General features: G+C 45.8%; 1 protein-coding gene across 1 annotated transcript in view; it reads right to left on the reverse strand.

The window, feature by feature from the left end:
• Nucleotides 1-13,144, reverse strand: part of LDB3 (LIM domain binding 3) — a 124,868-nt gene extending 111,724 nt beyond the window's left edge. The window contains 2 exon segments of the mRNA XM_056797293.1: nucleotides 12,809-12,933; nucleotides 13,033-13,144. Of these exon segments, the coding sequence (XP_056653271.1) occupies nucleotides 12,809-12,901 (93 nt within the window). The 5' untranslated portion in view covers nucleotides 12,902-12,933; nucleotides 13,033-13,144.
• Between the last annotated feature and the right edge of the window lie 1,373 nt (nucleotides 13,145-14,517).

Below are 14,517 nucleotides of genomic sequence, written 5' to 3' on the forward strand. Positions count from 1 at the left end.
TACCAAAGACCTGGGTTCAAATCCCAACTCTGAAACTTACTACATCTGTCACCTTGGCCAAATCTCTTCATTTCCCTGGGCCTCGGTTTTCTCAACTGCCAATAGACAAGACTGGCCTAGATGGCCTCTGGTGTCCCTTCCAGCTCCAGACCCAAGACCCTTGATCCTAGAAGAAGGTTCTCCAGTTCCTTGTTCCTGGATTCAAGGAGGCAACTTGGAAGAGTAGCAATAACACTGGATTTGACATAGGGAATGCCCCAGAACACTTATTAGCTGGATAACCCTGGGCAAATCAGGACCTCGATCTTATCTGTAAAATGGTGATGATAATACTTTACCTCCCTCATGTTGTTGAGCTGTGTTGAAGAGTTAAGATGTATTGGAAATGGGAGGTTTTATTTCTATTTGAACCCCTGCCAAGCCAGAAAACAGAATGAAATCACCTTGAAAAGTTGATGGCCCTCAGGAATTCCAGGGCAGAATTGTGGAATCTCAGAAGCAGAATGGAGCACCAGGGTCCTCTAGTCCAGCCCATGCCTAAATCAGAATTCCCACTATAACAGACTAGACATGATCACCCAGGTTTGGCTTCCAAAACTCCAAAGAAGAGGAACTCACTACCTCCCAAGGAACCAACCCATTCCACAGTTGGGTAGCTCTAATTGTGGGGAAGCCTTTCCTGAATTCAAGCCTCAATTTGTAGTTTTGTTTGTAACTTCCACCCATTGTTTCCAGTTTTGCCTTCTCAGGGACATCCCCAAGGATACTTTATTTTTTTATTTCTTTTCATCCCCAGGAACAGGGTCTTAACACATATTTCTCAATTGATAGCAGATTTGTGACTTTGGAGCTAGGAGGGAGCTCAGAGACAATGTAGTCCAACCTTCTCATTTTACAGATGAGGAAACAGAGGCCCATTTGCTTATGGTCTTATCAATAGTAAGTTTACAGAAGCAGGATCTGAACCTAGGACCTTTGAGTCCATAGAGAGTTCTCTTTCTACTATACCACGTTGCATCCTTGAAGATGATTGTCATGCTCCATCCACCAGCCACTTGTGTCTTTCCTTCTCCAGACTAAACATCCCTAATTCCTCCAACCAATTTTTGTAGAGCATGAACTAAAGACCTTCCATCATCATCCCATTGCTTTATTTTGATGGTGCTCCATTTAGCAAGGCTCTTCCAAAATGGCAGTGCCTCATAAACACTGAGCATGTGCTTAATGGGGTCTTTGCTGTTGAGTTGTTTCAATCGTGCCAACTCTTTGTGACCCCATTTGGGGTTTTCTTGGCAAAGACACTGGGATGGTTTGCCGTTTCCTTCTTCAGCTCATTTTACAAATGAGGAAACTGAGGTAAATAGAGTTAAGTGTCTTGTCCAGGGCCACACAGATAGTAAGTGTCTGAAATCATATTTGAACTCAGGAAGATGTCTTCAGTTTTCTCAACTGCTAAATGACAGATTTGGACTATCTTCCAGGAATTCCTTTCTTGACTCCAGGCCCAGGGCTCTAGCCACTGGACCACCTAGCTGCCTAAATGGAATCTAACCACGACAGAATACAAAAAGGCTTTAATTTCCCTCAGTCTAGAAGTTATTATTCTCTTCACTGGAGGGAACATCAGATAAGCTTCTCTGGTTGCCCTATCACATTGTTGACTTCTGCTGAATTTTCAGTTCACTAAAGTCAATCCCTCCACCTCCCACCCGCCATATCTTTTTTAGATGAACTGCTAACTGACCTTGAGAAGATGACGTTTTTCTGAACCAAGCATACTTTACATTTATTCCCATTAAATTACATCCTATTTGGTTCAATCAGCGAGTACATTCTCTCCAACTGTGACTCCTTAGATTCTCCCCTGAACTAATACCTCCCGTGGTCTGGTGATCCTACCCAGAATACTGCTTGGGGCTCTGGGTCTGTTCATCACTGCCAAGCACACTGGAATCCCCCTTCTTCTATGGAACAAATTTAAGTGAAAGAGCCTGGCTTAGACTGGTTAATGCCTCAATTCTGTTCTATGCTGGGTCCATTTAGTCTGACTCATGTTCCCCCATCTGGTTGTTACCCTGGTGGTGGTTGGATTTGGGCATTAGTTGGGTCATTCCATAACAGAAGAACAAATTCAGGTCCAGCCCTCATGGCCCAAGAAGTAGAATAATTTCAACAGGGATCTTGAGACTCTACACATCTCCTGGGTAAAGAAGGCAGCCCTGATCCCAGCAGGACACCCACTAGAACCTCACACCAGAGACCCCGGCTCACCCTTCCCAACCCAGTGTCCAAAAGCAGACACTCTGAGGCCGGAGAAGAGTCGGAGGTTCCCAGCTCTCCAGGCTCACCTCAACTCTGACACTAGCAAACCTCCACCAGGAAAGTTGACAGTTCACCTCGATTGCCCTTCTGTCTCAATATGGCCCCAGGACGATGAGAGGCAGCTTTTGTAGAAAGAGGTTCCCAGCTCTCCAGGCTCACCTCAACTCTGACACTAGCAAACCTCCACCAGGAAATTTGACTTTTCACCTCGGTAGCCCTTCTGTCTCAATATGGCCCCAGGACGATGAGAGGCAGCTTTTGTAGAAAGAGGTTCCCAGTTCTCCAGGCTCACCTCAACTCTGACACTAGCAAACCTCCACCAGGAAAGTTGACAGTTCACCTCGGTTGCCCTTCTGTCTCAATATGGCGCCAGGGCAATGAGAGGCAGCTTTTGTAGAAAGAGGTTCCCAGTTCTCCAGGCTCACCTCAACTCTGACACTAGCAAACCTCCACCAGGAAACTTGACTTTTCACCTCGGTAGCCCTTCTGTCTCAATATGGCCCCAGGACGATGAGAGGCAGCTTTTGTAGAAAGATCCTGAGTCATGACTTCAGACACAAAGTCAGAAAGTCCTGCCCTCTCTCTAGCTAGAGTCCTCACTTCCTCGACCCCCAGTGGGAACATGGAGCTAACATGATCTGTTCCTGCTGAGACCCTGCATGAGATCATCAGCTATTTCTGGCTGCCCAGGCGTGCCAGGAATGTGCTGAGGCCTCCCCTGGAGGACAAGGAGCCCCAGGCAGGCTACTTTGGTGATTAGGTTACCATCTGGGGGCCCATGATAGATGTTGTTCTGGGTGCCTTGGGGAGAGTGGCTAGGAGAAAGGAGGGTGCAGCTGGGAGAGGAGGTCCCTTCTCACCAAAGCCCTTTTGTAAAGGGGGAGGACTGGATTCTTATGAACAAAAAGAATAGTGACAGCTGGGAACAAAAAAGAAAGGGACAGATTGTTCTAGAAAAGAAACTGGAATTAAGCAAGAAAAGGGACCTAAATGTCTCCGGCCCTTAGCCCAGCAATCCAGCTCCTGGGGACAGACCCAATATCCCAGGCCCCAAAGGGGGTCCAAGCCAGAAAGAAGCTCCCACAGAAGCCAAGATGTTCAGAAAAGGACTTTCGTGGTAGTGAAGAACAAGGAATAGAATGGGTGTCCATTGACTGGGAAATGACTGGCCAACCTGGGAATGTGATGGAATATTATTCTACCATTAAAAACTAGGAATTCCAAGAAACATGGGAAGAGCCTGTTGATGGATGCAGGGTGAAGTGAGCAGAACCAGGAGGATGCTATGCACAATGACTATAGGAATGGTGATGAAAAGGGTGTAAAAAGAAAACTGTCTCTTTTATATCTCCAGCACTTTTGTCTGGAGCAGAGTCTGAACTGAATTGAATTTTGAGTAACTAATAATCCAAATTGGTCCTAGAAATAAGAATTGCTATCAGCATTAACTTCATCATTATCATAGCTAGTATTAATGAAATGCTTTAAGGCTTGCTAAGCACATAGATTGTCTCATTTGATTCGTTCAATTGAGTCCAGGAAAAGTTGAGTGACTGGTCCAGGGTCACACAGCTAGCAAATATTTTGAGGTAGGATTTGAACTCAGCCAAGGAAAGTCCTGTCCATGCAGATCAATACCTTTTTTGCAACTTGTAATTTAAGTATTTGCCTGGATCATACAAGGAGGCAGCTAGGTGCTCCCATCTCACCGAAGTCCTTTTGTAAAAGGGAGGTGGCTTCATAAGGACAAGAAGAGTAATGAGGACTGTGAACAAGAAAATAATGAACCTATTGTTTGTGGAGAGAGTGCAGGATTGTAGCCAGGAAGACCTGAGTTCAAATTTGGCCCCAGACACTTGCAAGCTATGTGAACCTGGACAAAGTGTTTGCCTTCATCCATTTGGAGGGGAAATGGCAAATCACTTCAGTGTCTTTGCCAAGACAATATGCTTCCATGGGGTCACAAAGTCATGGGGGCATGACTGAATGGCCATAACTGGAATGCAGAAAAATCAAGTCACCCAGCTAGGATGTGACAGATGGGTGATGGAGATCCAGGTCTCTATCGACGATGCCCCTGGACACACGTAATCAACATTCCTTCCTCTTCGCAGAAAGATGGGAGCAGGATGCTGTTCTTACTGCCAAACAGGGCTGCCTGTACATTGTTTTTGTTTGGCTATGTTTCTTTGTTAAAAGGAAGGGTTCTGTTACTAAAGAAGGAAGGGAAGAGGTGGAGAGGGTGCATGGAGAAAACGTCAATAGAGTTTGCTTCTTAAAATACTCCATTGAGGGACACAGGAGGAGCTGGCCAAGATTCTACTCCTTGAAGTTATTGCGACTGGTCTGTGGCTTCCCATTGTCCATTGTAAGGATAATTTTAGGGTTGTGACCTAATCTAAATTAATTTTGGTCGCCAGGGAATATCCCAAATAAAATACCCAAGTTAGTTTGGAAATTTATGGTGGCTTAATTAAAATCTAAAGTTCACACCATAGAATACAAGGTGTCCTCCTTAGTATTGCTCAAAGCCTTCCATGATCTGGCTGGAGCCTTCTTTTCCATCCCTGCCTCATATTATTCTTTGGGTTTTAATTTAATGAATTTAATTTACTTTTTATGGATTTTTAGATTTAATGTATTCTTTGATCCAGGTAAAATGGGCTACTTGACTATCTCCAATCTTATCTAATCTCCCACCTCCATGCCTTTACTTACTGTGGGCTTCCATGTCTGCAATATCTTCCCTCCTCTGATTATTGAAATATTTCTCTTCCTTCAAAGCTCAGTTCATGCATCACCTCCTCCAGGAAGCCTTCCCTTATCTCCCTAACTAGAAGTGATTTTCCTTTTCAGGTTTATTTCCTCCATATGCTCATGCTATTGTTATTGCTTTTTTTTCTCGTTCTTCTGATTTGAAGCCTTAAAGATTTTAACCCCTTTTAAGCAGGATCTGGGTTTATCTATAAATACAGGATCTGGGTTTATCTATAAACACAAGGGCTGCATCTTACATAAACTTCATTGCTCTTCATGGATTTGCAGAAAAAGTTTAATAAATGTTTGTTGAATTGAATTCATAATAATAGCTAGTGTTTATGTAGCTCTTTAAGTCCACAGAACGCTTTACAAATATTTCATTTGATCCTGACAACAACTCTGGGAGGAAGGTGCCCTTCTTATTCTCATTTTACAGAGGAGGAAACTGAGGCAGACAGAGATGATGTGACTTACCCAGGATTCAAAAATTAGTAAATATCTGAGGCTGGAGTTGAGTTCAGGTCTACCTGACTCCAGGGTCAGAGCTCTATCCACTGTACCACCTAGCTGTCTTATTTTAAAGTTGCGTACCCATCCTTGTGAGGGGACATGTAGTTTAGTGGTTAGAAATCCTGCTCCTGATTCAGGAAGAACTGGGCTTACCCTCCCTGATTGTGAGACTACTCAAGTCACCTATTTGGCCACTCTTTGCATCCCAGCACTTAGCATAGCACCTGATTGACTGACTTGACCTGGACCCTCAAAGAATTGAATTGCAGAGAAGTGGGTCTTCATTGGTAAAGGGAATCCCCTCGCTGGGAGTCTCCTATGCCAATGAAATCTCAGGTCTGGTAAAAAAAAAAAGAACTCAAAGCTGTCTTTGTACCCCTTCCAGAGCAGCTTACACAGAGCAGGTACCCAATAAATGTTTATTAAATTAGGCTGGAAAAACCCAGCATCATTGAAAACGTGGCCCCTGAGCTTCCCCAGGAAGCAACCCTAGAGCAGGGGCATTGGGGGACATCAGGGGGAAGGGAGTGGGCAAGGGGAGCTCCTCCTGGCCCCTCAAGAAGACCTTGCTGGGTGGGGTCAGTGCTCCTAGCTGTCACTTTGGCCTTCCTAGCCAGGGCTGGGGGTGCTGGAGGGGACCATCCAGTGGGATGTCCTCCTTGGCCAGATCTTTTGTTGTCATTAGTGTTTTGGTTGTGTCCAACTCTTTGTGACCCTATTGAGGGTTTCCTTGACAGAGATACGGGAGAGGCTGGCCATTTCCTTCTCCAGCTCATTTTACAGATGGAGAAACTGAGGCAAACAGGGTCAAATTACTGGCCCAAGGTCCCACGGCTAGTAAGTATCTGCGGCCACATTTGAACTCAGGAAGAGGCGTCTTCTTAACTCTAGGAGCTGCCCTCTATTCAATATGCCGCCTAACTGTCCAGCTCTACAGACACAATAATAACTCACTCAATAACCAATATTACAGCACTTTCTTTACAACAACCCCAAGAAATCTATTCATCTGTAAAATGGGAATAACACTTGTCTCTTAGAGTTGTCGTAAGGATCAAATGAGATGATATTTGAGTATTTTATGAATCTGAAGGAGCTATATAAATGCTAGATATTATTTTTAAAAATAAAAACCCTTACATTCCATCTTAGAATCAATACTGTGTATTAGTTCTAAGGCAGAAGAGTGATAAAGGATAGGCAATGGGGGTTAAGTGACTTGCCCAGGGTCACACAGCTAGGAAGTGTCTGAGGTTTAGTTTGAACCCAGGATCTCCCATCTCTAAGCCTGGTTCTCCATCCACTGAGCCACCCAGCTTCCCCCAAATGCTAGCTATTATTAATTCAACAAATGCTTATTAAACTCTTATTGTCTGGAGTATACAAAAATTATCATTCCCATTTTATGGATGGTGATACTGAGATGCAAAGTGGTTAAACGAGGCCACAGAAGTAGTGAATGATAGAGCTGACATCTGAACTCGGGCTTTCCTGACTCCAGGTCCAGTGCTCCATCCCTAGGGTCTCCAAAGAGAATCCTGCTTTGCCCGACGTTGGGAAAAGAGACAAGATATTCTGAAGATCCAGCCAGTTCAGATAAGACTAAAAGTTCCGGCCGATAAGGTGGAATTTGTTTTCCCTATCTGTGGGAGGCCCTAGAAATCAAGACTCCCAGAGGAAATTCTCAACAGGGGCTTGGACAGCCTGTGCCCCACTGGGCTGGCCTTGGAGTCCTTTCTCCCATCCCAGGTTGTTCCTAACGGACCGCACAGAAGGCAAGCATGAGTCTTCGCTTCCCACTTCCTGCCCCAGAGGGCTGGCCAACCCAGCATGGGATGTGAGTGCTGGCACCTCCGGAGTCCCAGCAAACTTTCCCACTATTAATTCAGTTTATGGGTTTGGCTTTGCCAAGTCGGGCCAATGCCCCATGGCGGCCAGCCCCCACCATCTACAGTGCCTACTTGGCAGGCAGAACGCAAGTCCAAAAAATGGATTGCAAATCTTTGCTCCATTACGTACTAACTGCATGATGATGGGCAAATTTCTTCCATTCTCTGAGTCTCAATTTTGCCATCCATAAAATGGGGATAATAATCTTTGTTCAACCAACTCCACAGGGCTGTGAGTCATGATTACTTCAGGGAACCAGGTAAGGGAATGAATGCTTTTTTGGCATCTCTTCCTGGGAAAGAGGAAGAAGAATTCAATCTCAGAAGCATTTAGCTTCTCCCTTCGTGCCAGTTGGCAGGGTTGGAGCAAGCTAATCATGAAGGTGCCCCATGAAGAGCCTGGAGGAGAACTGCTCATTCCTTGGTTCTTGCCATCTGTCTTGGTTCTGAGAGGTCCCCCTGGGACCCAGGATGGGCACAATGTAAATCATGCCAAGGACCTGGGCTCAGCTACTGGCTCTTTCATTCACTGCCTGTATGATCTTGGGTTAGTCAACCTTCTCTAGGTCTCAGTTTCCCCATCCATTAATTGTTGGATTAGATCATTGGTGTCATTGGGTGTCATGGAGGCCAGTGTTGTTTGAACCAGGTTAAAATGGAATTGGGTGATGTTTAACAAAATAAATAGAAATACAAAACAATGCAAAGATAATGCTGATTTGGGGCTTTCTAAGTTAACATGAGACCAGGAAAGATTCATTTCTATTTGAGTTGGATACCACTGGCCAAGAGGACCACCAATAGGTCCCCCTCCATCCCCGACTCTACGATGATGCCCCAGATCTCAGATCCTTGAGCAGAGTCACAGGTGAGGACTTTTTAATAATGACAAACCATCACTAACATTTATTGAGCACTTTCTCTACATTATGCCAGTTGAGCCCTTCACTCAGACAAGTCTTGTTCTTCTCTATTAGTCTAATAAGCAGAGTTCTCCAACCCTTCCTCCAATGTCAGTGTACCAACCTTGGATGTCCTGCTCCTCCTCCCACCCCATCCCTTCTCTGAGCCCCTAGCCCTGTTGCTGTCTCTCTGGGTCATCCCACCAGCTCCTCTTCCTTTCCTCTTTTCACAACATCCATCAGCCCTCCTCCCTCCTCAGAGCCCCGCTAGCCCCTAGTGCCAATGCTGTTCTCTCCCCAGAAACAAGCAACAAAGTGACATGGTACATAGTGCTGAATTTGGAGTCAGGAAGATGTGAGTTTGAATCCTGCCTCAGACACTCATCGGCTATGCATGACCTGTTTTCTCATCAAACCGAGGGTAAAAGGGATATTCCTTTCAGCCCTATAATTGTGGTTTATAATGTCCCCCCTTCAGAAAAGGGGCATTCAGAGTATGAAAAGGCAGTTTTGTTTGCTTTAAAGAGATTACACAGGGGGCAGCCATGGGGGCTCAGTGGATTGAAGGTCAGGGTTAGAGATAGGAGGTCAGGGGTTCAAATTGAGCCTCAGATACTTCCTAGCTATGTGACCCTGGATGAGTCACTTAGCCCCCATTGCCCAATCCTTGTTGCTCCTCTGCATTGAAACCAATAGACAGGGTTAAAAGAAAAGATTAAGGGGGAAGCTGGGTAGCTCAGTGGATTGAGAGCTAGCCCTAGAGATGGGAGGTCCTAGGTTCAAATCTGGCCTCAGACACTTCCCAGCTGTGTGACCCTGGGCAAGTCACTTGACCCTCATTGCCTAGCCCTTATCACTCTTCTGCCTTGGAGCCAATACACAGTATTGACTCCAAGACGGAAGGTAAGGATTAAAAAAAAAAGATCACCCAGAAAAAAATGTGTTTTGGGGGAGCACAAGTCTGATTGGTCTGATCCCTCTAAAGCCCCCTCTACCGGATCCTACTCTGAGAACTTTTTGTATTCTCCCAGGGTTTGAAATAGAACAAGGGGATTAGAAGTCGACTCTCTCCCCTTACCCTCTGCCTCTATCAGGAGCCTACAGAGACATCTTACTCCCCTGCCCTTCCGCCTCCAGGACCCCATCTTCAGGCCCAAGAATGCATCTGGGGTCCCTGTTTGAACTGCCCTTTGAGGGACAGTAACTCCCCTGTCAATGAGGGTGGCAGCAGCGTGGGCTTCACACAAACTTCAGTCCCTGGGGAACAGGGACTCCGAGAAGCCAGGATTGGGGTGGGCTGAGATGTGGGATCTCCAAGATTATGGCGGCTGCCACCATGTGTTAAAGCAGCTGGGACTCCCTCATAAATCACCCAGGCTATAGGCTGGGACATTGGGGATGCATGACAGACAGCCACAGAGAAGCAGACTCTGATCTAGCAGGGAAGGACCCTAGAGGCTCCAGAGAACATCAATCAACAATCATTTCTTAAATATTGACCCTGAGCAGTGCTGGGGGGCTCACTACCTCCTAAGGGAGTTCATTCTGCTTCTGGGCAGAACTAGATGTTTGGGTTGTTTGGGGTTCTTCTCCTCTGACCAAGCTGAAATTGATCTCTAAGCCATTATTTCTAGATCAGCCCTTCAGCGTCAACCCGATAAAGTCTATTCCCTCTTCTCTAGGAAAGACAATTCCCAAGGAGACAGTGTGCTCCAGTGGATCTGGGGCTCAACATGGACTTGTGAGCCCTCAGATGAAATTCCAATTCTGCCACTAACTACCTGTGTGACCTTAGGTAAGTCATTAGTGATCTGGCTTCTTTCCTCAGGAGTACAATGCGAGGGGTGGATGGGATAGGCAGCCACCGAAATCCCTTCTGGGTGTAAAACTCTCATCTTTTACATCTCCAGGGCTTCTTTCCTTTAGGATGTGATGTGAACCAATGAGAGTCAGAGAGAAAGAAGTGGGGGCCATAACAGAGAAAAAGAAAAATGAGAGAAAAAAAGAGCAAAGAAAAGAGAAAGCAAATCTGAAGGACCAGCAGGGAAGAGGTTAACCCCCAAGGCTCCAGTACTGAAGGGAAGAATGTTGGAATGAACAGCCCCACTTCAGCCCCACACATGGGTTCCTAGTAACTAAGATAAGGAATGCACTTTTCAGAGGAAAAAAAAAACAAAACAGCACACTTTCCAAGGGCTATCTCAAGTGTCAGGGGTGGCAGAGGGAGAATGTCAGGAGTTGGTGGTTATTATCACAATTTGCAAAGGGTGCTGGGAGGTGAGAGAGCCCAGAGGCTTCCCCACCCAGGCAGAGATGGATGGGACAGAGCTGCCTCAGGATCCTCACGTCCTTTGCAAATGGCTCATTCCTCATGCTACAGAATCTCTGATTTGAACTATGGTTTTTGTTTTTTTTTTTTAATAAAGAGACAGTGGATTGGCTTTCAAGTCCTTGACTCCCTCATTGTCACATCTGGGTTCTCAGTCGGAAGGTCTAGACGTGGCCTGGATTCTTGACCCTCTGGGAATGTAGACCAGCCAATTTCAGGACCTGCCATTTGGCCTCTCAGGGGTCTCACATCTGTGTTAGTATATAGCCCCTTTCCTTTGTTCTTTAACTCTCTCCTCCTCTCTCTTCTCTTCCCCTCCCCTCATGCTTCTTTCCTCTCTTCTTCTCCTCTCCCTTCTTCACTCCTCTCTTCCCCTCCTCACATTTCTCTTATCTCTCTCTTCTGCCTCCCCTCCCTTCTGATTTTCTCTTTCCTTTACCTCTCTTCTCCCTTATTCTCTCAAACTTTCCTTTCTCTTCTCATTATTTTTCTCCTCTTTCCATCTCCTCACATTTCTTCTACTTCATTTCCTTTCTTTCTCTCTTCTCACATTCCTTCTTTTTCTCTCCTTTCCTTCCTTCTCTCTCCCTCTCCCTCTCATCTTTTCTTCTCTTCTCTTCTCTTCTGTCCTGTCTCCTTTCCTCCCTTTCCTATCTTCATACCTCTTCTATCTCTTCCTCTCCTCTCCCCTCTTTTCTTTTCTTCTCTCCTTTCTCTCTTCTCACATTTCTCCTTTCTATTCCTCTCCTCCTCACTCTTTTCCCTTCTTTTTCACTCCTCCTTTCACCTCTCTTCTCCCTTATTCTCTTCTCCCTCCCTTATCCTCTCTCCTCTATTCGCATTTCTTTGATCTCTTTCTTTCCTCCTCTCCCTGTTCTCTCCTCTCTTATTTTCTCCTTCCTTCCCTTCTCCCCTTCTCTCTCTCATCTTTTCTCCTCCCTCTTCTTCTCTCCTCTTCTTCTCTTTCCTTTCTTCTCTCCTGGTCTATTCATATCTCCACTCCTCCTCTCCCCCACTCTGTCATTGTTTATAGGTATTAAAGGAATGGTGCTCTCTCTCTCTCTCTCTCTCTCTCTCTCTCTCTCTCTCTCTCTCTCTCTCTCTTTCTATGTCTTTGTGTCTCTGTCTGTCTGACTCTGTATCCCTATCTCTCTGTCTCTGTCTCTCTCTATCTCTGTCTCTTTCTCCCTTATTGAAAAGAATATTTCATAGCTCCATGGAGCCACCTGATTCCCTTGATCATGTTTCACTTCCATTCAGAACACAGGAATTGAGAAATATAGGCTTGGCTGTAAGAAAAGTCTCTTGAGAAGAAAAGAGGCTGTGGTAAAAGCTGACATTTCCCCAGCTTCAGGCAAGTGGTCAGGACCCCCTCTAGATCTACTTGGCTGGACAGCTGAACCCCTGAACCTCAAACACTGGGTGTTAACACCCTGAGCACCTCCAAACCTTGATATGGTAACATGACACCTACCTCTAATGAAATCTACCACCTTCTCCCACACCTAGGTGTCCCCCCTAAAAATCTCAGAGAACTGGATTGGCTACAGAAACACTCATTAGAAGGGTACTTTATCAGTGAAAATAAGTTATCTTGAGAACCAGGATGTCTTGTGTTTCTATAACTGAGCAATTTATTTGGTGTTCCGTCCATCTAGCCATCTATCCATCTGATTTGACAGTTAGAATTAAACCGTATAATTCTGCCATGGCCACTGGTCCCTATAGAAGAACCAATCATTGATGCAACCAATCTAGGCTGTAGATGTGCCAGACAAGGGCTGACACCCCTCATCCTCTGAACTCCCTAGTAGGTGGTCATTTATTCACCCACCCACTTTCCCCAGCAAAACATATCAATGAACTGTTCGTGTGAAAATTGTTTGGTAACATCAACACTCCCCATCCCAGAGAAAGAGGTACCCAGCACTCAAGTTCTTGTCCACGACCAGGAAGCTCTCCTATCTGAAGGGCTGCCTTTTGCCTCCTCTCCTAGGGGCTGGGGGGAACCAAGGAAAGTTAAGTTGTGCCTTCTTTGGGCCCCAGACTCTGCTCAGATGAGGCCGAGCAGGTCCTGCATCCTCTGAGACACTTACCCGAGAGATGGTGAGTGGCATGTTGAAGTCCTTGCCCCCCTGGAGACGGAAGCCCCAGGGTCCTGGGCCTGTGAGGGTCACGCTGTAAGCCATCCCGGGATTGGTGCACTGACCGCCCTTAGCCTCTACAGGACAAACAGAGAAGTTGGTAGAGAAGAGGTAGACAAAAGGAGGTTGGGAAAAGCAGTCTAGGATGTAATGTAAGGAAGAAAAGAAATACCCACCGCCCTCTCCACCCCAGCAGGGAAACCACCCGGTCTGCCTTGCCTGCACAGCCCAGCTGGAGAGTCACCTAAGAATAGACAGGCAGCTCTAACTCGACACTGATATCTCCACTCAGCTGAGTCCATAAATGGGTTGTAACCCAATACTCCCTATACAAGTGCCTCCATGACTCACCCAGCTAATATAGCCCCTGGGGAAGGGAGCCCAGCCCCTGCTCCCCCAACCCTAGCCCTAAGGGCATAGAATAGAAGGAAATGGACAGTCTTATCCCTGCCCCTCCCCAGAATCTCTGGGCTTAGGAGGAGGAGATCTTCCCTTTGCCTCTAGAATGGGTTCAGTATTCCTAGGGATCCAGGGATAGACACAACTCCTTTCAGAAAGCTAAATCTCAATTTCAAATGCCCCATCTTTAGATATTCTTTACTCTTCACTTACTGCCTAGGTGACCTTGGGAAAATCACTTAAGCTCATTGGGCCTCAGTTTCCTGATCTGTAAAATGAGGAGATTCAGTTGGGTGACCTTGAAGGTCCTTCCCAGCTCTAAAGAGATGAACAAATTAGTGAATGAATGAAAGGGCTGTTATTAAGCACTTACTGTGTGCCAAGCCATGTGCTAAGATCTAAGGATGCCCATATAAGATGGCCACCACCCTCAAGCATCTTACATTCTTTTCTCTTCTCTTCATATTGGTAACTCTATTTTACCCAGGACAAAAATGCAGAGGCTCCTCATGGACCCAATCCTACCAGTGATAGGCATAGAAGTTGTGACCTGCTCCATTTCTGATCTGGTTTGGTTATTCCCAAAGGAGACTCGCCATATTGGTATTGGACTTAATGTGGACACCCATTTGTCTATAACTCAGACAATCAACCCACCAGCCTCAGCGCCCTAAAAGCAGGGATTTTAGGCAAGGGGCTTCCATGTTAATGGGGAGGACCTGGGCCGGGGCAATGCATATAGAGCTTCTATGCCAGTGGGAGCCTCCAGAGGTAGGCAGGCTGCGTAGTGGGTTGTAGAAACAAGAACCCTGGGTTTGGAGTCAGGGGATTTGGATATCTAGTACCCATATTGTCATGAACTGTGAGATATTAGGCAAATCATAAAATTGAAAAGTTGGAACTTTAGCGATCATCCAATCCCACAGAATCACTTCACAGATGGGGAAACTGAGGCTCAAATTCAATAAATAACTCACAGTTCCCTAGAACATTTAGGTTTGCAAAGAGTATTGCTCAGAAGAATCTCCTGAAGTAAAAAGTATTCATATTCTTTTGTTGTTCAATCATGTCTGACTTTTTGTGACCCCATTCAGAGTTTTCTTGGAAAAGATACTAGAGAGGTTTGCAATTTCCTTCTCCTGCTCATTTTATGGATGAGGAAACTGAGGCAAACAGGGTTAAATGACTTGCCCAGGGTCTCATAGCTAGTAAATGTTTGAGTCCAGATTTGAACTCGGGAAGATGAGTCTTTCTGACTCAGT

Source organism: Monodelphis domestica, chromosome 1 (assembly GCF_027887165.1).
Source record: "Monodelphis domestica isolate mMonDom1 chromosome 1, mMonDom1.pri, whole genome shotgun sequence".
In the NCBI taxonomy this organism is placed as follows: Eukaryota; Metazoa; Chordata; class Mammalia; order Didelphimorphia; family Didelphidae; genus Monodelphis; species Monodelphis domestica.